Raw genomic sequence first — 21753 nt, forward strand, 5'->3', positions numbered from 1 at the left:
CCGTTGACTATTCATGTACTTATGTGACTGTTTCTTATTAACTTATATCTAGCTAGTATATTGATGCCCGACCGGCTTGGGCATATATAATGATACTTCTTTCAGTTCACTTTGCTCTTTTGATAACAACTAAGTTAGTCAAAGTGCCCAAACCTACCTGGCAACCTCCGCACCTAGTAAACGGACTGATAGTGATGATGGCGACAACCGCCCCTGTTTGTACACATCCATGACTACATCGGATGAACTGGAATAGTAGTCCGGATGATAAGTCTTAAAGGGCTTTCGAAGCACCTTGTTCATCATGCCGGAATCGACGCCACTCATTAGAGACCGTACTATGGTTGGTCGCTGCCGAGGTATCCTTATTACTTCGTACTTCGTCATAAACAAAGCAACCACCCGACCTTTTCGTACCAAGATTCCCTTGCCACTAATTCCATCGGGTTGCTCTCCAGATAAATTATATGGATGGCAAAGCCACTTGTGAGCCGAACTGAAGGACAAGAATCATAGCCGAGAGCTTGTGGTACCATCTAGACGAGGCATGCAATGTAATATACGCCGAGTATCACCTCATGCAACGTGAACCATCCATCCCTCGGCGATTAGACCGAGGCCAAAACACTTAACTGTTTTGGCAGCGTAGTTTTTCGGCAGCACACTCTGCTCCTCACGCCCCAGAGAATGAAGCCCTCGCAGCTCTGGACACAAGCACTACGCCCTGATGAGGTCTACATCGGCTCCTGAGTCTCCACAGTCAGCGTTATTTGTACATGCAGTTGTTCATTCTGGGTTCCGCATCAAGGTTGGAACCAGCTGGTGATTGCGTGATTGTGAGTGCATAAGTGCCAGACAAATAGGTAACGTAAAATGGCTCAGTTAACTACCTAATCTCAGGTAATGTGCATTATTGAGGGTGTTGTTGGGACCCATGAGCTCCAGCAGGCAGGCAAGAGTGCCAATCATTTGTGTGCCACAGTCATTTATCTCCCGCCTGATGTATGGGTTCGGTGTATATGCTCAGTCGGAAAAGGCCGCGGCTTCAAGCACCATCTTCAGTTCAGAGAACAATCGCTTGCCTGCTCCACTTCAAGTCCTACCGACAACAGCTCTCTGGAGGACGCATGGTGAAGCGGTTACGCAAGAGTCGAGAAAGCAGGAAGCCCGCAAGTCTGAGGGTGTTTGTCATCGAAGTGAGAGCCAAACAGGGAGTAAGGAACCTATCTACAGTACATTGCCGCTAAACTATGCCAACAGGTTCACGCCCATCCAGCCCCAAATAGAATAGTTACAAAGAAGAGGGGGGAACAGGACTACCTTACCTAGTTCCATTGACAAACCCTTCCTCGTCTTCATTCTGCTTCCCCATCAACCCCGCTACCGAAACCGCCTCCCGCATCCCCCTGGCCACCGTCCCCCTCAATCCTCGCTCCTCCAAGACCATCAACCCCCCCATCGTACATCCGCCCGGCGATGTCCCCTGATCCCGAAGCATGGCCGGATGCAGCCCGCCATCCTGCATCAATGCCGTCGCGCCCCGCAACGCCTGGAAGATCGTCGTCTGAGCGTCGGCCCGCGGGAACCCCATTGCCACCGCCCCCTCGATCAGCGCATCAGCGAATACCGCGACGAACGCCGGGGTCGAGCCGCCCACAGCCGTGAATGCGGTCATCTGGCTCGGGGGGATGAGGAGGGTGCGACCTATTGCGGAGAAGATCGCTTGAACAAAGGCGATGTGGGAGTCTGTGGGGTTCGGGATGGCATCCACCCCTGTGCCATCGAGGCCCCGTTTTGGGGGCGGGGGTACCTCAATCGCGGTAATGCTCTGCCCCACGGAAGCGGCCATGTTCGGTAAGGCCCGCACGATTTGAAGGTCTTGAATCTCCGGCGACAGCGACCCGAAAAGAGCGTCCCGGGTCCAGCCGGCAGCGATACTGATCACGAACTTCCCGCGGAGGGCGGCGCGGATGCTGACGTCGGCGAAGAAGGAGGAGATGTCGGCGGGATCAATGCAGAGGAGGATGGTGGTGCTGTTCCGGATGGCTTCGCTGTTGGCTGTAGGGCCTTGAAGAATCGTTACTTGGGGGCATTGCGAGGTGTTGTTACTGGAGGAGGAGAGGTATGGGGCAAATCGCTTGGTGAGCTTGGCGTGTGAGGTAGTGCTGCGGACAGTTGCAATGAAGGATTTCGGCAGAGGAGTGGCGGTGCTGTCGGATTGTGCTGGTGCGGCTTGGGCTTGCAGGAGGCCGTTCAGAATGGCTGTGCCCATGTTTCCTGGAGAGCCATTAGTAACTCTAGTTTGCTCTTTTGGGTTGAAAGCGCGAATTCAGAGCTCACCGCAGCCGATGATGCTGAGCGATTGCTCGCTACTCGCGTCGAAGGTCGACATGGTTGAGATGATGTGGTTGGATGGGGGTAGAATGCACTGCTGGGGTGTTTAGTGTTGACCGAGTAAGACAAGAGCTCATAAGTTGCAAAGTGAGAATGGGAAGTCCTGGATATGCATCGATAAGCCTGAGTGCACCAAATAGAAATAAAGAAGTGCCGCAGAAGGGAAATTGTAGCGTATAGTTCGGATGCAAAGCCGAAGAAGGAGCAGAGCGGCAAGACTAACCGCTGCTGTCTGTATCCTCTTGTAGTCAGTATCAATTACAGCGGTGTTACATCCCTTGGTACATGCTCGGTAATCGATGGTATCGTATTGGACTATCAGTTCGAAGCAAAAATAGATAATATCTACTGTGTACTTCAACTACTCTCCTTCCCCGCATGTCGATATCGCCTGAAGGCGATCTTATCGAGTCCTAGGCCGGTGGCAACTGGCTCATATTCGTAAGATAGACCTCATAACCGTTCTTTCTATTTGGTAATTGATAGCTAATCATGATCTACTGAACACCGCCCTGATCCGACGCTTGACCTCTGCCTTGAGCGCCTCATGCTCGGTCATCGTTCGCGATACCGCATCACGATTCTCCGCCGCTCGCCGCAGCAGGAAACTCAGACATTCACTCAGACTTCCCCAATGCAAGCACTTGTAGACAGCGGGTGGAGCCCGGTTCTGGCCTCTGAGCTGCAGCAGTCCATAGGTGACCCCATCGGCCATCCCCATTAGTTGTCCAAACTCAACCTTGCACGTCGGGAGGTTGTCCCGAACCCGGGTCTGGTGCAAGTTATGCGCTGCCACCGCACTCTCAACATTATGCGTGGCCAAGAACAAGTCCGTGGCGGGGAACGGGCGGCCTTTCTCGCCAAACCCTTTGTAGTTCTGTTGCAGGATACCCCGCACAATCGTATCGTAGGCCTGATCTGTGTTCTCTTTCGTGTCGTGAATCAAGTGTCTTGGATCGCTGCTCATGTAAGCGCCGCGGACCAGTTTCAATCCCAAAGTAAAGCCCTCTTCGTGGGCCAGCTTCAAGTGCGAGGCAATGAGTTCTGGAGCGGCTTTGAGGTATGCTTGAAAGGTGTTATAGATGACCGCCTCCCCACCGCGGTTGTACTTGCGCATCATGTCGAGGGTCAGACTGTGGATCCCTTGAAGGAAAGCATGTTGCTCCGCATCCATGAGCAAACGGGCTTTCTTTTCAACCACCCGACGGCACACTTCGTCCAGTGCCTCGACCATCTGTGTGGGAACGGGCTGACCGGCAGCAAAGGCTTGGGTCACCTTGGGACCAGCACCAGTGAGTCTGAACAGCGGTCAGTGATTGATCTGTCGCCATGCCAACGCTCAACACTCAACACTCACTTGGGGGCAAGGAAGTCTCCGGGGCCAAGCATATCCACTGTACGCAGAACATCTTCTCTCCACGCTTCAATATGCTCACAGGTATCTGTTGATGCAGCCTTTTCCAGGGCCTTTGTATTGGCGAACCGCTGCTGTTCTGTGCGGGAGTCTTGCACTGTTTCGCGTGTGTAGGTAAGAATCACCCCTTTCACTCCTGTACTCTTGATCTGCTCGATAGTTTTGTGCACCTCAGCTTCTCTTTCCCCTGCACAGAAATGGTCGTAGAAAGTCTTTCTCAGAACCCAGTGAATGAGAGGATTTCGTTCCACATCTAATAAGAGGCTGCGGGATTTTGTAAGGAAGGATAAAATAGACAAGCTGGACCCTAACAGAAGCGGATGCGAGGACACCGTAGTCACCAGAAGAGACCGAAGCAGAATGCCAGTGGGGATGACTGAGTGGGCAGAGACAGCGGGCTTTTTGACCTCGGTGGGTGTAACGGTCACCAACGGGGCAACACTCTCTCCGCTTAGGGAGGATCGCGTTGAGACATATCGTGTGTGCCGAAGAGCCAAGGGAGCTCGGAATGCTGCAATCCCTGCAGGTCTCAGGCCGGAGGTAGCTCTCAAAGAACCAGACATTGCTGGGGAGGTAATTCAAAGATGATAGATGAGATTGATGATGGGGAAACAGGCTCCCAGCATGCTTGTGCCACCCTTTATAGGTCTTCCCAGCCGGATTGCAATGTGTCTGCGGGGTACTACTTGATATGCTGGCAGCGATCAATACTGATAAGCAGGGGAGATGATAATCTCAGTGTCCATCTATTGCTAAGTATCTGCTAAGTTATCAGACCCCGCAAACGAGGCTCTCATGCACGGCGAGAAGCGTCTTGTCTCCATGTATGTCCACGCAGACATTGGAACCAGTCATAGCGTGCCCCCCCCCCAATCGCCCGTTCTGGACTGAATTGATACGTTACGGGATTGAAACAAGTCCCAAGTCTAGGGTTATCATCGGAGGAAGAGCCGATGGTAGTCAGATACAGATTGGAACTCGGCGCTGCAACCCGTTAGGAACAGCTTTAGGGGGTAACCCCGTAAAGTTTCTACTACTACTAGTGGGAATGTCTGCAGAACCCCCTGGCTAGTACTATAGGATCATGTCTGGAAGGCTTGAATCAAATGTGGTAGTAGTGTAGATCAAATTGCCTCAGCGTGTTTCTCACACTATGATGTCTCTCAGGAGTATATAGAGGGATTCCGAAGATAGGAGGATGAATTCGCTGTGAGAAGGATCACAACCAACTAGCGGTAACTGGACCAACAGTGACTTTGCTCAGTTAGTAATCCTAGGAAGGGACGCACTCTTGCAGCATAGATCTTGCATACACCGTGCATCCAATTGCCCCGATAAGAGACTCAATCATTGTCCAGTCAGAGATAAGATAAGGGTTATGGTTTGATGTTTGAGAAGGCATGTGGCAAGCGCAAACGAAGGGTAGTGATGTTGAAGAGGGAGAGAAATGTTCTGTCGCCATCACAGAGCTCTTTAAATAGTATTCCTGCTCTACACTGGAGATCTAGTTGATTCGAAGGTACTGAGTACTTTTGAGTCCGCAGGAAAGCACACACAGACACGAGAGAGAGGAAGAGCTTCCGCCCCGCATTTTGCCATGAGCCGGCAGGTAACACCGCGTCGATTGAGTGACTACCGCTTCCTTCTTCTTCTTCTTCTTCTTCTTCTTCTTTTTCTTCTTCTTCTTGCTTTCACTCGTCTCATCCCTCACAATTTCCTCCTCACAAATTTCCGATCATGAGCGTCAGAAGTCGAAACGGCTGTTTGAATTGCAAAAGTAAGTGAAATCGATGCCTCATCGCGTTCGTCTCCCGGCTTTCTCACTAACATGTATTCCCTGTCCAACAGAGCGGAAGCGCCGTTGTGGCGGTTAGTTCTAGACTCTGTTCCTCATTCTATATTGCGCGTACTCATACGACCATAGAGGAGAGGCCTGCCTGCAGGAACTGCGAACTCCGAGGTTTCGACTGCTCCTATCTGTTCGAAACGTCACAACCAGCACCATTACGATTCAAGATTTCTCTGAGTATGTGCACCACCACTTCATCGTCAGCCACAGACGCAGCAATAACCATTTGGCAGGCAAAGGACACAGATCCATTCTGAAACGGCGAAAGCGTTGGCAGTTTCTCAGCGTATCCTATCACGACGCCGATGTCTTATTATGCGAGCATTATCACCACCTTCCGACTCCTCCTTCCAGACCCAGCATAGAGCGCGACAGTCACACGGACGACTACCCAACCACATTCAGCGCCGAGCCTTCGCCCTTCGCAGCTCTCTTGATAGACTGCGGCGATTTAGAGACACAGTTGTTTCAATACTGTAAGCAACTTACGCAGCCCAGCACTGCCACAGACATGACGAAAGAGAAACACATGCTGAAAATCCATCGCAGACCTACAAGTCATCTGCAAAGTTCGCGTGTTTCAGGATGAACCGCGAAACAAGTTTCGCTCGCTTGTCGTGCCTTTCTGCTCGCGTCGCAAACCACTCTGGTACGCCGTGCTTTCAATGAGCGCGAACGACCGTCGGGCGGAGGAGGCAGTGACGACGACAACGATTAACTACGCCCAACTCTCACTCTCCTACAAATCGGTTGCCCTCCAGCTCCTCCGAGAGTCCCTGACCAAGTTGGAGGACATCAACGAGGCCCTAATGACATGTCTGATTCTGTGTTCTCTCGAGATCGCTTGCGGTTGCCGACCGGACTGGGTCCGACACGCGCAAGGCGCCTTTGCTATTATCAACAGCTATGTCTCGGCAATCGACCCCGAGATTCTTTTCTTCGCCCAAAGCTACTTTCAATCACGGGCCCTCTTCTTCCGTACCACGGGTTGTTATCCCCCAGGGCGTCAGATCACTCCACTTCTTCAAGACCATTCAGCTCCTCTCAAAGCATACACATCACCCGATCGATGGACCCCTGAGATCTTCTCCTGGGACGTACATCTCTACAATGACGACCACAAAACCACGTACCAACCCCACATTGGATGTTCGCTTGGCCTCTTAGACATCATCGCACGAGCCACGGACCTCGTCAGCCAGAAACAACACTTGCGGTCTACTGGAACCAGCTCGCTGGCCTCCGAGGGCGCTATGATGCACCAGGCGATGTGTTTGCGCAGCGAGCTCGACGCTCTGGATGAGGTGTATCCACCTACCGCATCAAACAGCGAGTACTTGGCCACGTGCGGCCAGTGCTTTCGGTTAGCAGCTGACCTGTATCTGCAGCTAGCGTGTGATATGCCTCTGACGCAACACACTCTCCAGAAGCTGCTGGTCAAGCTTCTGGGGCATATCGGGCGGGTCATCCGCGAGGACCAGGAGAGGCAGTTATTTCCCATGTGGCCGCTCTTTCTTGCGGGGTGTCTTTCCACGGCGGATGAGGATCGGGTACGCGTACTGACGTACTTCACGTATCTCACACAGTCATGGCCTGTAAGTAACGTGCCCGTGGCGCGGGAGGCGATGGAGACTGTATGGAAGTACCGGGATCTAAACCCACATGATACTGGAAGTGGCTTAGACTGGCAGATGATTCTAAGTCGCATGAATTGGACACTTGCCTTGTCGTAGACGTTTGTTGTTTCTCTTTCTGTCTTGTCTGCCTGACCTTCCCCGAGCTATTTTTTGTGTGTTGGGGGGGGGGGATGTCCCCATTATGACTACATGTAAATGATGCAAATGCGAGCGAATTCCATGTTTGAAGATATCTGTTTTACCATAAATGCAATTCGTTCATAGAAATTTATAGACTGACAAGAAGATGCACACACACATTCAAATACACATACACACATCACAGCTTGGCACCAGGACCCGGCTTAATTTCCGCAAATTCTCTCGTCGCCCCCAATCGCCAACTGACATCTCCGCCAGCCCACTTCTTCCCTTGCTCATCTTCCTTGTCCCCGCCCTTCCACTTCCATCTCGCCTCCGCTTGCTCTCCCTCCCTGACCAACCTTGCCACCCACTCTCCCACGATCGGCAGCATCTTGAACAAATGGCCCGAGTCACCGGACAACAATGCCACACTCCCTCCCGACCCCGGGACATAGTCGACAATGAAGTCCGAGTCCGCCGTATCAGCAAACCAGCACAATTTCTTCTGCACGAACGGCCGCTCAGCCAGCGCCGGGAGCGCATGCTGCAACAGCTTGCGCATGCGCTGCTCATCGTCGGGGGGGAGGACATTCTCACTTTCGCGTAACGTTTGGGGGGGCAGCGACACTCCCGTCTTCGGGTCAGTGTTGATATACCCGCCGCCCATGGGGCAGATCTTAAGGAGGTTCGTCTTCGGGTCAGGCTCGAAGAGGAACCCCAGGTCGCGGGCATAGGTGACGGGGATACCGCGGAGGGCGCTGGTCTCGTCGTCCGTGAGCCGCACATGGCCGATAGACCACGACTTGGCCACGACCTGCGTTCCAACCTCCGGGAGAAGGGTACCCGCCGCCGCCCCGATGGCGACGATGACGAGCTTGCAGCTGTGCACTTGTCCGGACTGCGTGCGCACCCCCGTCACTTTCCCGGGTTGCGTGGCGACCCCGCCTCGCAGGAGCTCGCGGATGGTGCCGCGCTCCGGCCCGAGAAAGAACTTCACCCCCTGCGCGGCGGCCGCCTCGTACACCGCGCGCAGGGCGTTCGCTGAGTGTGCGTACCCCGCTAGGGGGTTGAAGTAGCCTTTCCAGCCTGGGAGGGGTCCGTTGAGCTGCCACGCCACGTCCCGCGGGATCTGCTCCGAGGAGGTGATTGAGATGAGTTTGTGTGCAAAGAGCGGGTGGTTCTTGATCGTCGCCAGAAAGCGTTCCAACGTCTGAGTTGCTTGTTGCGCCCCCGTGCCGGAGACACAGTGTAGGAAGCCGGTTTGGTGATAGTGCGGTGCGTATAGGGGCGTTTTCCAGCCGTCAATTGCTTTCTAAATGTTTTTTTGGTTAATGTCATGACCCAGGTCGGAACATGGGGGGTGGGTTCTAGAGGGCAGACCCGGGGAAAATCGGGAGGGGGGTCAAAGCATACCAGTGTTAATTCGGTATACCAGGGGTCCTCATATTCAGCGCGCACGATCTTGTTAATGTCGTACCCTGCGGAGAACCGGCCAGGTACTTGGTCGTCGCGCTCAAAGACTGAGATGTCGGTATACCCCTCCGTGGCTAACTGGAGAGCGGTGGAGAGACCGAAGACACCAGCGCCAAGGATGACGATGGGGTCTGACTTGGAGATAGCCATAATAGCCTGAGAGTGTGTAGCAGGGCCTAGAGCTTAGGATAGTACTCTATGTGATGCTGTGAAATAACTGAGTAGAGGAGGCAATCGCAGGAGGAAGTGCACGATATATAACCTGAAATGACTCGGGGACGGTTCAAGGTATTGCGCAGATCGGAATGAATCACACCACTCTTGCTGAATGTCATGAGGCTACTATCTCTGTATCGCCTTGCATATCGAGGGTGCAAGTTCACAGCTGTTCTGTTGCAGTTAGACTATCCCCAATCTACTGGCACAGGTGGGTGGACCTTATCGCATTCATTGCGTTTCGCGCATTCGATCATGCCGGTTAGTATATGCGATACAGATGCGATACGAGCGGCATACGCAACCGAATCCGAAGGGGGGTTTGATACCGTACCAGATAAGGCGGGGTCTAGCGTGGGTGGGGATCGGCGGTTAGCGCATGCGGTGGCCACCACGAGGCCCCCCAAGAAAGATAACTACCTTACTAAATTAGTACACAGGAACGGAACGACGAGAGAGCAATCTTATCTGTCAGATGTAGTAGACTGCTGGTGTCCATAGTAAAGTATCCTTTGAGTCTCTAATAATATCTCTACTAGGTATATACTAGATTTATAACAGTACTAGAAAAGTAAAAAGACAAAAGATTAAGTAAAGAAAGCTTTACTATATATAAGACTATAGATAGACTTATGATGTGCGGGGGATATTGATCAGCGTAAGTAATTAGTTATGTTTGCTCGACATGCTCCGGGCGTCTTGCAGTTTCTTTGGGGTGGACGCAGTGGAGGGTTTATGATGAACAGTAAAGTACTACTATGTATGAGGTTGTTCGCAACGTCAACACTCAGCTAGGAGAGATTTGGGGTCCTCGTGGGGTCAATGGTTCTCCAGTGTGTTTTCGTATCGGAGACACTATCCGCTTGATAAAAAGAGGGATACCAAAGTGCCTACTGGTCATAGCTATGGCCCTGCGTAATACTGCATGCGGAGCTCAGATCCCAACACATCTCAAGAGCTTCACTGGAAATAAGGGACTACTACTATCATCGACGGTCGAGAGACAGTATGATGTTATGGCTGATTGTGGAAGCAGGAAACACATATTTTCTAGAGCAAGGTCTATCTAACTTCATTTGGAAAGCACATATTACTACCGACCGTGTACATGTACATAGCTGCAGCGCGATCATTACTCATAACCCCCTCACTCGTTGCTGGGATACTTGAATCCAGTCAAAGGGAAGAACTCCTCCTTGATCGTGCGCGGGCTCGTGAACCGCAGAAGAACGTTGGAGCTGCCTGCCTTGTCGTTGGTACCACTGGCACGGCTACCACCGAACGATTGCTGGCCAATCAGAGCAGCCGTAGTCTTGCAGTCTAATTCAACAACCGTCAGTAAGGATCTCAAGGGATGGACAAGGCAAAGACTGACTGATGTAAAAATTGCCGGCGGAATACCGCAGGGTATCCTCGGCTTCACGAATGGCCTGCCGATCAGCCGCAAACACTGCGCCGGTCAGAGCGAACCCACCACCACTCTGGTCAACCTTCTTCAAAATGGAAGACCACTCCGCATCGGGGTAAACATATACGGTCAGTACCGGTCCGAAGATCTCAGTGTCGAACAGAGGGTGGTCAATGTTCTTGGCCCGGTACACGGTGGGGTGAACATAATATCCAGTGGAATCATCGTAAGTACCACCGGCAAGCAGCTCTAGCGACGGATCCTTGTTGCTAGCATCGATGACCGACTTAATCTTTTCGAAGGATGCACGGTGGATGACAGGCCCCATGAAGGCTCCCAAATCCTCGGGGGAACCAATGGTAATCTCATCAATCTCAGACTTCAACTTAGTCAGGAACTCTTCCGCGCGTGACTCAGGAAGATACAGTCTCGATGTGGCGGAGCATTTCTGGCCTTGGTATTCAAATGCACCCCGAAGAGTGTGGTACGCGGCGCTGGTGATGTCGGCGGTTGGGTGAACCAGGTGGAAGTTCTTGCCACTGGTCTCGCCCACAAGTCGAGGGTAGTCCCTATAGACCTTCTTGCCAATGTTGGCGCCGACTTGGCTGTACAAGGACCGGAAAACGTCCGATGAGCCGGTGAAGTTCAGACCAGAGAACTCTCGGTGGTTCAAGATGGCATGTGTAATCTGCTCTGCATCTCCAGTCACGAACTGAATAACGTTCGGCGGCAATCCAGCCTCCAGGAGGATCTTGTACACGATCTCGCTGGCGTACACGTTTGACGGAGAAGGCTTCCAGATCACCACATTGCCCATCAAAGCTGGGCCGCTAATCAAGTTGCCGCCGATTGCAGTAAAGTTGAATGGAGAAACGGCATAAACAAATCCTTCCAGAGGTCTGTAGTCAACGCGTCTGGAAAAGGGTTAGTTACTGATTACTGGTCTGGAGTTAAGACTTGAACATACGTCCACATTCCATCCGTGCCTCGGTCCGGTTGCTTCTCCAGCAACTCGGCAGCATAGTTGCAGTTCAGACGAAAGAAATCAGCAAGCTCCGCGGCAGCATCGATCTCGCCCTGCCACACATTCTTTCCTTGACCAAGCATTGTAGCGGCGATGAGCTCATATCGATACTTTCCAGCCACAAGCTCAGCCGCCTTGAGGAAGATGGCTGCACGGTCCACAAAAGGAGTATTCTGCCATGACTCCTTGGCCTTTAGAGCCAAGTCAATAGCCTCATTGACTTGTGCAGGACTGGCGAGTGGGTAGTTGGTGAATGTGGTCGCATGCTCGGCGGGAAGAGGCTGGTCAGTGGCATTGGAAGCCGCCTGCGCCTTGCCATTGATGTATATTTGGCTCTTGAGGGGTAACTGAGATTTGAGCTGCTTCAATGTTTCCTCGATCTTAGCTCGCTCGGATGAGCCTTTCACATAGTCCAGCTGCGACATGGTTAGCTTCTGAGGTTGACGTCGATCTTGATTTGATCACTCACATTAGGCTCGTTGCGGGCGGCTGGCAGTCGAAAGGGGACGGTGGCGGCGCCGCGAACCTGGTTGGGTGAGGTGCGTGCAGCACGACGTACTAGCGAGCGCATGCTGGGCGAGGGCTGAGAGACGGAGAGTTTGAAGGCCATTGTGTGATTGAATCAGGTTAAGAGAGGGGAGAAGGTGGTGGTGATGGTTGGTATAGTAGGGACGGGTAGTGAGGTGACTCTGAACACCAATGGAGATCCAGCGACCATTGACGATGATCGGGGATACTTATTGTTCATGATTGATGCCATCTGAGGTGAAGCCGATAGCGCTGGAAAGTGCATCCGAGCAAAGGAAGTGGATCGGTTCGGGGAAGCAATCCGTTGATGCAGACGGAGAGAGAATGCGGGGAGGCCAACCGAGGAGAAAGTCGGATAGTTAATCTTACGAAACACCCGGGCTTAGATCCCGCTAGACTATCAGCCATAGTTACTATCACTATCAGTTTACGAAGATACTGCTTCCCTTTCCCACTTACTAGTCGTATCTGATGGAAAATGCAAACTTTTAGGATAGCACTAAGTTCAGTTCACCCTTTGACTAATTCATTATGACTCAAGATAGGAGGGATACAGAGATAGTAGCCAATGCATGGAGGTGTTGCGGCAAGTCTACGTAGTCGGAATTGACCCTCTGCAACTTGAAGCATCATTGCTGTTTTGCTTTGTACTAGTATAGTACACTTACTCATCCAGTATCTCTTGCTGTCCAACTCTCAAGTTGATACCGAAATCGCACATTTCTCGCATCTCATATGAGCTCTAGAATAGTATTTCACAATGTCCCCAGACAGGTCTACCATACAGCAAAACTCGTTATATACCACCAGCGGTTGGAACAGCGAACTACAAAAGCATCTGACGGGTGATATCGCTGCGGGTGTAGTATCAGCTACAATTATTTCTCCAATTGTAACCATCATTGACCGGTTAGTAGTGGCTTAAGTCACTTGGATTCAATCTACAGCAACTTGGAAGACTCCTGCCTGCTAATGCCAGTCATCTTCAGGACAATTGTCGAACGGCTCGCTCTGAACCGACCATTATTACGAACACTGGGCGCCAACACATTCTGCTCCATCTTCCAACCTCGAAAGTTCTACATTTCGAAGCCGTTCTTGATTGTCTGGTCCCTATACGCAGCAACCTATTGTACCGCGAATGTCACGGATACCTGCATCGACCATCTCCCCCCACTCACTGACAAGAGATCCACGGCGAATCTTGCCGCAACGCTCAGCTTCTTACCCACGTACGCGGTGAATGTTTATCTGGGGATCTTGAAGGATGTCAATTTCGCCCAGGTCTATGGTCGTTCCAGTAATGCGGTTGCGGTCGCCGCTCGAGTTCCGCGGGCCGCATACATGTCTTTTCTGTTTCGAGATAGTGTCACCATCTTCAGCTCCTTCAACCTGGCGCCCTGGATGGCTTCTTCAGTCCCAGATTGGGTAGCCACTGGTCCGCACACCAAAGCCATGATCTCTCAGCTGGTACTGCCCGCTGCTGTTCAGTTTGCAAACACCCCACTGCATCTCCTCGGCTTGGACTGGATCGCCCGACCCCAAACGCAAGGACTAGCGGAGAGGTGGAGGCGGGTCCGACGGGACTGGGCTTCTTCATCGACGGTTAGAGCTGCAAGGGTTCTGCCGGCCTTTGGAGTGGGCTGCATCATGAACACAGAGCTACGAGACCTATTTCAACACCATTAGCAGAATCAATACCACTTTTAGCCGAATACAGCGGGGTTACATACACAGAACAGGGTGGACAGGTTTAATTTCTTTCCCATTGATGATCGGTCTTCTTGTAGTGGCAAAACTTACTCATTCCCAACCACGTACTCCGAATAAAGTATCAGTTGATAAGATCGGTCCTGAAACAGGCATCAGCGGATTGCGGCTACGCTAACCATCGCTGATCCCATGCAGCATCGCAGAGAAACGCGGGGGAATCCAATCACGAGTAGCAGCCCAGGGTTGAGCTTATCTCTCTCGTGGAAGCGCATGCACTAACCGTGTTTCCAAAGTTTGACTAAGGTACTCTTGGTTGCAGCCGTTTCTCCGCAGCCCTTGACATACAGCCAACCATGATTGAAAGGCTTCTTTCAGCTTCAATATTATAGTAGGTTAGTGGCTGATTATGCTCAACTTCGAGTCGAATCAACCCAACAGCTCTCGAAACTAGTACCCTATCTCCTCGTACTATGGAGCAGGATCCGCTAGAGTCAAAGTGGATATCGCAGGAGTCAGCTCTCATAGTATATGTCAAGTGTGCTAATTAAGCCGTTGTCTCATTGATTGGTCGTGATGCTCGCTCGAATTGAAACACACTTCCCCAGATACGCTGCTATGCTTATCCCCACGATTTCGCCAATGTTCACCGTATCGAAGGCCTATGATTTGTGCGGGCCAGGTTTTGGGCTACATCATATCTTCCTACCATCCTCTGCATACTGGAGAATTGTACACGAGCATACAGGAACCGTGGTGGAGGGAGGCCACCAGTCGAAGTGGCATACCAATCATCTCCATACGTCATGGTAACAAGGGATACGGGTCAAAGATAAGGCCTATGACCCCAGCGATCTCAGATTTTCAGGCTGCACCAGGACCTCTTCAGACATAGGTCATGCATACCTTCCTCGTTATCTGCCACCAGATGTACCTATACCTTTCTGGGATTACTCTATCTTCATAAGTCGGCTGCCCCCTCACCTCGAATTGAGAAGTGGTATCATCCTCTCTTCACGAACCTACACTAGTCTTCCTAGCCCTGCATTTGATACAGTTGTTCTGGCTTTTTGTTTGTTCGTCTGTATTCAATCTATTCAGTTCATTTCGAACATGACTGTGACCAGTGAGTTGGGCACTCTGGCAGAGACCACTATGCCCAATGCATATGACATATCCCCGGACGAGGAGAAGAAGCAGCATCTCGATGACTCTGCTCCAGAGGAAGACCCGTTTGGGAGCGAAGAGTGTGCGGAGGTGAAATACCGCACGCTAGGTTGGTGGTTAGTCCTCATTTGCAATCGATAAATGAAGCAATGTATCATGAACGAAACTGATCAGGATGACTACCATGTAGGCACTGCGGAATACGTGAGAATCTGCCCACAGTCCTTCCCCATCATGAAAAGTCCTCAACACTGACATGAACAGTCATGGTGGCGGAGAACGTCTCGATTGGAATCCTGTCCCTCCCATCTGCGGTTGCAACCTTAGGGCTAGTCCCGTGAGTCGGCCGTTACGAGTTCCAACCCCTTCATTGCTGACTCAAAGCAGGGCTATCATCATAATGATCGGGATATCCTTCATTGCATGGTACACTGCTTACATCATCTATCAATTCAAGATGCGATATCTTCATATCCACAGCATGGGGGATGCGGGAGAGGTTATCCTAGGCCGTTTTGGACGTGAGCTGTTGGGAGGAGGCCAGCTACTCTTTCTGGTGTTTGTGATGGCCAGCCATATCCTTACTTTCACTGTGGCCATGAATACTATAACCGATCATGGCACCTGCACCATCGTCTTCGGTGTTGTTGCGTTGGTCATCAGCTGTATCGGCAGCCTACCACGAACGCTGGGAAATGTGTACTGGATTTCATTTGCTTGTGAGTGGTTTCCCTGCATATAGGTTCTTGTCTCGATCATCACAGGCAACTGAACGGGATATTCCAGCTTTCCTCAGTATTGCTATCGCTGTCATCGTGACCATGATTGCCGTGGGGGTGCAGAATACAGGCTCCATCCACCTCGATGCCGTTACTCACCACAGCTTCAAGACCCAATTCCTCGCTGTGAGCAACATTCTGTTCGCGTACGGTGTGTACACTCTGCTCGTAAAGCCGTTGTGCACTGTGCAGACTGACCCCATACAGTGGGCCATGCGTCCTTCTTCGGATTCGTGTCGGAAATGGAACATCCCCGGGAATTTCCCAAGTCCATCGCAGTTCTTCAAGTCATCGACACCTCTCTGTACATTGTCAGTGCCGTCGTGATTTACCGCTACGTGGGCGTGGATGTCGCGTCCCCAGCCCTAAGCTCTGCCGGACCCGTGATGAAGAAAGTCGCCTACGGGCTGGCTCTCCCAACTGTACGTCAACCCCGGCCGCTGATAGACCCCCCAGATTCTGTACTAATAGCGAGTCTATCAGGTCTTGATTGCTGGAATCGTCAACGGCCATGTGGCCGCGAAATACGTTTATGTCCGTCTCTTCCGTGGCACCAACCACATGCACGAGACGACATTTCTGTCCCGAGGATCCTGGGTCGCCATCGCCCTAGTACTCTGGGTACTCTCTTGGGTCATCGCTGAGTCGATCCCTATCTTCAACGATCTATTGAGTTTTATTGTACGTTCCCCTCTTCGAGATGCTTCGTCCAAGCCCCCCTTAGGTCCCAACTGACTGGACGATTTCTTCTAGACTGCCCTCCTCGGCTGCTGGTTCGCCTGTAAGATACCCCTTCTAGCTAAACCCGCATGACAGATTTCTGACCTGGACCAATAGTTGGTTTCCCCGCGATCTTCTGGTTCGTCCTCAACAAAGGCCAATGGTTCTCATCACCCTGGAAGATCTTTCTGAGTGTGATCAATCTCTGCATTCTAGGGATAGCATTCATTACCGTAAGTATTGCTTCCTCTGCTCTTTCAGTGTGTTGTGCTAAATCACTTTTAAAAGTGTGGTTTAGGACTCTGGGTCTCCGGCGACGCGATCAGCAACGACAGCAACAACTCGGTGTGGACCTGTGCAAGTAATGGTGTTTAGGAACAACTAACTGCCTGCATACTCCCTCTCTCTCCTCAGCTTAGTACTAGCTTTTTTTTTTTTTTTTTTTTTTTTTTTTTCTCGGGTTGTTGTTCCATGGATGATGTCGTGTGGTGTAGAGCATGATGCATATATATCATGGGCCAGGACTTTCTTCTCTTTTCCCACTTGCTTGTCCTTCGGTCATCTCTGCGTGGCTGGGTTTCTTTCATACTTGGTGTAAGGGGCTTCTGTGCAACGACGTCAATCCTTTCCTGGAGTGTTTTCAACTTTCTTTAGTTGTTCGAGTAAATATGTTATTGTTCTGTTCTGGTCGGCTGGTTCAGGGTTCTGACGATAGTAACTTAAACACTACTAACCGGGAATCTTTACTCGTCTGACTTGGCTCACGGAATGTCGAAGGGCATCACAAGGCAGATCTTCCGAATGGTGAGGAGTTCCGGTTGTTACTTGAAGAAACAAGCTATCTTTATTTGAGCTGTTGTTGGGTAGGCGTAACCCAGATATTTCCAGCAGGAAGTCAGCAGGCAATTATGAGAGCAGTCGAATCAAACTATGTTGGACTGAGTCGCGTTCGAACCAGAAGCTTGCATATACATCATTCAGAGCGATGAAGATTTCTATTTCTCGAATCTAGACTCCACTTTCATTATACGTGAAGATTGTGTTTACATTATATAAGTGGTCTGTAACAGAAATCCAAATAATCTTTTTTAACGTCATCCGAAGAATTCATGGCACATGCGATGAAAGAGTAAGGCAGAGATCAAACGCGTAGCCTCGTTTCGTATCGTTTCATCATCGACATCATCGAGGGGAGAATGGAGACAGTCGTCGAGGAGAGCAGCCCGACATTTGTCGCAGAATCAAAGTGATCCCAGCTTTGGCCGGCGAGAGGTACGGCTGGGTAATGTCGCCGATGGAAGATCCTCGGCGCTAAGAATGCGAGTTCGAGCACAAGCCCCAGAAAACAAAGGACTGATAAGGAGTGATAGAGACAAGAGATCAAAAATTATGTATCTTGAAGTATCCGCTTGGTGCAGTGAAAACCTGGTGCTTATTTCAGGTTGCTTACTAGCGCATGTAACTGATGATTTCCAGGAGTCGCAGCCATCGGTTGTGATGATGGACAAGGTCTAGTCATCTGCCCCACCATCCTGCAAATGTAGTCCAGGACTGCGAAGACTGTGAGGTATGAAAGACCATGAAGCATAGCACGAGAAGGTGGGGAAGAAGCAAGGACAGCGATGCCTTGACTTGCTGAAGCGCACCCAACGGGCTAGACGAGACGGAGTGCATGGAGCAGGAATGGTGTCCCAATGTACGTAGCATCAGGCAATCTGGGCTTGGCGCCGTGAGCATGGCCAACGTCGATGACATGATGGGAAGCCAAAGGAGGGAAGCTGCAGGAATGGACGGCTTAGGCGGTATCGAAACAGATTTCGCATCACTTGATTCATGAAGGTGCATGCCAAAGCCGATCTGTTCACACAAGACGAGACCGAATTCAAGAGTGATAAATCTCAGAAGTCGGCGAACAACGGCTCATACTTATTCCTCATATCGTCAGAGTAAGGTGTCTGGTTTCGCTCATCCGGATCAGGATATTCCTCAAAGTTGCCAGTATCGGCAGGGTGGTCGACTCGTGGAATAATGGGTCCCTTGACTCGCCGGTACCACAAGTCGTCCCAATTGATGTTTTCAAAGAAGGGGTGGGCTTTTACTCGTGCGGAGCCCCCAGAGATATATCCTAGTCGCTCGGTCGGATTGGTCTTGCACAGGAGGGAAATGATATTCTGCGCAGCGGGCGACATGTTCTGGGGAAATCGAATTCGGCCTTCTACGATTTGCTCGTAGATGCGCATTGGGTTCTGGTCCCAGAACGGAGGCTGTCCTACCAGAAACTCGTAGATGAGGATCCCCAAAGCCCACCAATCGACTGCAAGACCGTGTCCACTGTTGTGGATGACTTCGGGTGCAAGATATTCAGGCGTGCCACACAGTGTATAGGTCTCACGGTCTGCGATTTGCTTGGCAAAGCCGAAATCAACCAGCTTAATATGTCCCTCCGCGTCAAGAAGAATGTTCTCAGGCTTCAGATCGCGATAAACGACACCTTCAACGTCATGAAGGAATTCTATCGTCAAGGCGATCTCAGCCGCGTAGAATTTGGATGTGTTTTCGTTGAAACGGCGTGCGCGCCGCAAGTAGCTGAAAATTTCGCCTCCCGGGCAATAGTCCAACTATGATCTGGTTAGCTATCGTGGCGAGAGAGCAAATCCCCACAATCTTGAAATTCTAGATTAAGACTCAAGGAATTGCAGGACGAAGCATCCTTACCAACATGTAAAGGTGTTGGTCATCGGAAAAAGATGCTATTAACGTGGTAACAAAGGGATGCCCAGAAACGTCCGCGAGGGTCTTCCGTTCGTTGCGCACATGCTCGACTTGCTTCAATTTGATCACTGTAGAAGATATGACGATTAGATTTACCACCGGAATAGCTGGAGGCATGAAAAGGATGTCTTCACCGTCCGCTTTCCTGAGCATTTTGAGCGCGTAGACTTTGTCCTTTCGTTGCTGCTCATCCTTCAACTGCGCGAGCCACACGCGAGCAAAGGTACCTAAAGACAAGGACACCGCCACCGTCAGACACCGGCTAGGCCGCGCAAGCGATGAAGCTTAGCTTACCGGTACCGAGTGTCTTCAGCAGCGTGAAGTCATTGACATTCAGCCGACGAGTCGAGATACCTAGTTGTTTCTCTTCCGGACGACCAGAGATGACAAAGGGACTCAACCGTCGCTGATGGGGCGGTCGCACCGAGGACACCAAGTTCTTCTCTCCCTGATGAATGTCGTCCGATGCCATATCGGGCCGGGGGGAGGGAGCAGATGCGCTTTGGAGTTCGTTAGGGTGGGAGGGGTCGAGTAATCCTGCAGCCATGAGCAGGGCTAGAGTTTCATGACGCGAATGACCGCGAGGAGTGACTGAATGAAAGTAGACGTTTGCAATTGTAATTGAGACAACTACCTAAACAGCAGTGTTCTCCTTATGAGCAAGAGACAAAAGTAGATTGGAGGTGGGGGAGGGGGCAGGGAATGATGGAATTCGCCCCGTGGGATTATCGATTGGAGCAGCGGGCGCAATGCGGGAAGACGTAAGTAGGGGAGAAAGAGAGTAAGTTCAAGGTTTTGGCGGGGAGCTGCTTCTTTCTTCCTTTGCTGAGGGAACCATGCCGCACGACTAACTACGGGTAATAGAGACAGGCCTCTGACGTTACCGCCTGGCGGGGCAACTCGACGAACTAGATCGAAACAACACCCCAGCATTATCACATCTCACACAGCACCCATGGGATAGATCTAATCATGTGCATTTAATAATATAACTAGCCGACCAGAAATGGAAAAACAGAACTTGCATGGTTGTGATGTGGACATCTAAACCAAGTACTCGTACATACTTCTACAGCCAACATATTGAGACGAATGGGATAGGCGCATGTGGAATGTTGTCAAACCCAGACTCCAGCTTCTCCCTCTCTTCCTCTGGAGATGACCAGAGTGCTTCTTACTCGAGTTCGCGAGGCCGTATAGGCTGGGAGGGGATTGACCGGAGCTGAAATGGTCGAATAGTGCGAGAAAAAGGAAAAAGGGGACTGCGACCAGCCGGAATCCTCTAACCGGAGCTCTTCGAGTTGAGAATGAGGCCGACAATCAGACTATCACGGTCAGCAGGCTAGTATTTATCGTTTAAATCCTATCGTCAGCTTACCCGTAGAGACCAAGGACCTCGCCGAAGATGAGAATTAAAATCATGCCAACATAGACCCGCGATTGCTGCATGTACGCGCGCACACCCTTCCGAAGCGATCAGCAACCACACAAGGCTTAAGCTTACAATTGACACTTACCGCATCTCCCACAATTCCAATAGTGTATCCAGCAGCCACGCCTGCGAGGCCAACCGACAAACCAGAAGCCAGATGCATAAATCCACTATACACTTGTGAGTGTTCTCCCCTTAAAAGGTCTGTCTGTAGGCCGAGCATACGTGTAAAGACTCATGTTCCGGGTCGGGGGAGGGTCCATATCACCGGCAATGAGGACTGCGATGACGAGGCCATAGACGGCAATGATACCAGACATAACGACGGGGATAAGGGACTGAGCCGATCAGCTGAATTGCCTAATAAGACATAAGTCTTGAATCTAGTAGAGAACTCCCATACCTTCATGATCAGATCAGGCCTGAATGTTCCCACACCGGAAATACCGATTCCAGATTTGGCGGTTCCATATGCTGCTCCTAATGCTGTCTGTTTGTAAGCAACTGCGCTGACCACATGCAAAGTAATTCCTTGAGAAAACCGGACTCACGTACATCCGAAGATCATCTTTTCCACAGTGGTTGTTAGTGGTTACTGGACAGGGTCGCAGGTCACGGGTATTGTTCACGCGAGACTCACAGCCGATGCAATTCCTGCCTTTAGAGTCAACGTTAGCAGCTGAGAAGAATCATTGAAGAGGCAGAGGAGCCAGAGCAGTACACGGCGCAACGACAACAGTAGAGGACGTAGAGAGTCAAGGTCTCGTAGCAACTTACAAAGGAGAAGAATGGGGCAAACTTGGGAGAGAACTCGCTGTCCGCCATGGTGAATCGGTGCGAGACACCACAAGGTTGGGAACCGACGGCAAGGTGACGAGTAAGAGATAGAAAGCGTGGAGGGAGGACTCTGGGATGAGTCTGTTGCGGATAGAGCCTGTAAGTCAGTTGACCCTGTGCAACAAGATGTGAACCGCAGCTGCAATAGACCGAGGGTGAGAGAAGATGAGAGCTGTGGGTAGTTAAATGGAGAGCCAAGTATGTAGCAGGTCCAGGTGCCGGTGACGGAAGTTGTTCGCCTGGGCCACCGTAGAACGACTAACAACAGGT

At 51.2% G+C, this 21753-nt stretch overlaps 9 protein-coding genes across 9 annotated transcripts; 3 read left to right on the top strand and 6 right to left on the bottom strand.

Moving 5' to 3' along the window:
* Positions 1–1321: 1321 nt before the first annotated feature.
* BP01DRAFT_388793 (pyrroline-5-carboxylate reductase family protein) lies at positions 1322–2392 on the bottom strand (the record flags this gene model as incomplete). The annotated part of the gene is made up of 2 exons (XM_025577865.1): positions 1322–2277; positions 2341–2392. The coding sequence occupies 2 exons, from the start codon at positions 2390–2392 to the stop codon at positions 1322–1324; spliced, it is 1008 nt and encodes a 335-aa protein (XP_025434940.1).
* A 492-nt stretch (positions 2393–2884) lies between these two features.
* Positions 2885–4371, bottom strand: BP01DRAFT_388794 (FAD-linked oxidoreductase; the record flags this gene model as incomplete). Its single annotated transcript, XM_025577866.1, has 2 exons — positions 2885–3692; positions 3752–4371. 2 exons carry the CDS (start codon positions 4369–4371, stop codon positions 2885–2887), a joined length of 1428 nt encoding a protein of 475 aa, XP_025434941.1.
* Positions 4372–5509: 1138 nt separating this feature from the next.
* On the top strand, positions 5510–7480 carry BP01DRAFT_311742 (Zn(II)2Cys6 transcription factor). Its single transcript, XM_025572462.1, has 5 exons — positions 5510–5585; positions 5657–5677; positions 5733–5834; positions 5891–6133; positions 6207–7480. The coding sequence occupies exons 1-5, from the start codon at positions 5546–5548 to the stop codon at positions 7388–7390; spliced, it is 1590 nt and encodes a 529-aa protein (XP_025434942.1). The 5' UTR covers positions 5510–5545; the 3' UTR covers positions 7391–7480.
* A 48-nt stretch (positions 7481–7528) lies between these two features.
* Positions 7529–9360, bottom strand: BP01DRAFT_353279 (NAD(P)/FAD-dependent oxidoreductase). The gene is made up of 2 exons (XM_025574137.1): positions 8831–9360; positions 7529–8729 (listed from the first exon to the last, which is right to left on the bottom strand). Exons 1-2 carry the CDS (start codon positions 9038–9040, stop codon positions 7614–7616), a joined length of 1326 nt encoding a protein of 441 aa, XP_025434943.1. The 5' UTR covers positions 9041–9360; the 3' UTR covers positions 7529–7613.
* An 874-nt stretch (positions 9361–10234) lies between these two features.
* Positions 10235–12148, bottom strand: BP01DRAFT_311747 (L-glutamate gamma-semialdehyde dehydrogenase; the record flags this gene model as incomplete). Its single annotated transcript, XM_025572463.1, has 4 exons — positions 10235–10426; positions 10482–11428; positions 11482–11954; positions 12008–12148. The coding sequence occupies 4 exons, from the start codon at positions 12146–12148 to the stop codon at positions 10254–10256; spliced, it is 1734 nt and encodes a 577-aa protein (XP_025434944.1). The 3' UTR covers positions 10235–10253.
* A 678-nt stretch (positions 12149–12826) lies between these two features.
* On the top strand, positions 12827–13844 carry BP01DRAFT_333180 (uncharacterized protein; the record flags this gene model as incomplete). Its single annotated transcript, XM_025573120.1, has 2 exons — positions 12827–12975; positions 13056–13844. 2 exons carry the CDS (start codon positions 12827–12829, stop codon positions 13753–13755), a joined length of 849 nt encoding a protein of 282 aa, XP_025434945.1. The 3' UTR covers positions 13756–13844.
* An 895-nt stretch (positions 13845–14739) lies between these two features.
* Positions 14740–16835, top strand: BP01DRAFT_117301 (amino acid transporter). The gene is made up of 10 exons (XM_025570362.1): positions 14740–15059; positions 15134–15147; positions 15208–15280; positions 15331–15662; positions 15730–15873; positions 15930–16144; positions 16206–16403; positions 16476–16503; positions 16560–16675; positions 16731–16835. The coding sequence occupies exons 1-10, from the start codon at positions 14890–14892 to the stop codon at positions 16815–16817; spliced, it is 1377 nt and encodes a 458-aa protein (XP_025434946.1). The 5' UTR covers positions 14740–14889; the 3' UTR covers positions 16818–16835.
* Positions 16836–18340: 1505 nt separating this feature from the next.
* BP01DRAFT_379361 (cAMP-dependent protein kinase) lies at positions 18341–19761 on the bottom strand (the record flags this gene model as incomplete). The annotated part of the gene is made up of 3 exons (XM_025577146.1): positions 18341–19060; positions 19158–19441; positions 19509–19761. The coding sequence occupies 3 exons, from the start codon at positions 19759–19761 to the stop codon at positions 18341–18343; spliced, it is 1257 nt and encodes a 418-aa protein (XP_025434947.1).
* Positions 19762–20180: 419 nt separating this feature from the next.
* On the bottom strand, positions 20181–21699 carry BP01DRAFT_353282 (V-type proton ATPase proteolipid subunit). Its single transcript, XM_025574138.1, has 8 exons — positions 21424–21699; positions 21287–21304; positions 21202–21214; positions 21050–21132; positions 20872–20984; positions 20732–20816; positions 20593–20678; positions 20181–20539 (listed from the first exon to the last, which is right to left on the bottom strand). The coding sequence occupies exons 1-8, from the start codon at positions 21469–21471 to the stop codon at positions 20497–20499; spliced, it is 489 nt and encodes a 162-aa protein (XP_025434948.1). The 5' UTR covers positions 21472–21699; the 3' UTR covers positions 20181–20496.
* Between the last annotated feature and the right edge of the window lie 54 nt (positions 21700–21753).

Source organism: Aspergillus saccharolyticus, assembly GCF_003184585.1.
Source record: "Aspergillus saccharolyticus JOP 1030-1 unplaced genomic scaffold BP01scaffold_3, whole genome shotgun sequence".
NCBI classification, from domain to species: Eukaryota; Fungi; Ascomycota; class Eurotiomycetes; order Eurotiales; family Aspergillaceae; genus Aspergillus; species Aspergillus saccharolyticus.

What these genes read in the sequence shown, in the direction of transcription:
- BP01DRAFT_311742 (XM_025572462.1), top strand. Translation starts at nt 5,546, where the DNA reads ATGAGCGTCAGAAGTCGAAACGGCTGTTTGAATTGCAAAA. An exon ending in GCGGAAGCGCCGTTGTGGCG is followed by an intron (nt 5,678 to 5,732) that starts GTTAGTTCTAGA and finishes ATACGACCATAG; the next exon opens with AGGAGAGGCCTGCCTGCAGG. An exon ending in ACGATTCAAGATTTCTCTGA is followed by an intron (nt 5,835 to 5,890) that starts GTATGTGCACCA and finishes ACCATTTGGCAG; the next exon opens with GCAAAGGACACAGATCCATT.
- BP01DRAFT_353279 (XM_025574137.1), bottom strand. Translation starts at nt 9,040, where the DNA reads ATGGCTATCTCCAAGTCAGACCCCATCGTCATCCTTGGCGCTGGTGTC. An exon ending in GGTATACCGAATTAACACTG is followed by an intron (nt 8,730 to 8,830) that starts GTATGCTTTGAC and finishes AAAAACATTTAG; the next exon opens with AAAGCAATTGACGGCTGGAA.
- BP01DRAFT_117301 (XM_025570362.1), top strand. Translation starts at nt 14,890, where the DNA reads ATGACTGTGACCAGTGAGTTGGGCACTCTGGCAGAGACCACTATGCCC. An exon ending in GTACTGGATTTCATTTGCTT is followed by an intron (nt 15,663 to 15,729) that starts GTGAGTGGTTTC and finishes GGGATATTCCAG; the next exon opens with CTTTCCTCAGTATTGCTATC. An exon ending in CAACATTCTGTTCGCGTACG is followed by an intron (nt 15,874 to 15,929) that starts GTGTGTACACTC and finishes GACCCCATACAG; the next exon opens with TGGGCCATGCGTCCTTCTTC.
- BP01DRAFT_353282 (XM_025574138.1), bottom strand. Translation starts at nt 21,471, where the DNA reads ATGGCGGACAGCGAGTTCTCTCCCAAGTTTGCCCCATTCTTCTCCTTT. An exon ending in TTGGAATTGTGGGAGATGCG is followed by an intron (nt 20,679 to 20,731) that starts GTAAGTGTCAAT and finishes TCGCTTCGGAAG; the next exon opens with GGTGTGCGCGCGTACATGCA. An exon ending in GAGGTCCTTGGTCTCTACGG is followed by an intron (nt 20,540 to 20,592) that starts GTAAGCTGACGA and finishes TGACCGTGATAG; the next exon opens with TCTGATTGTCGGCCTCATTC.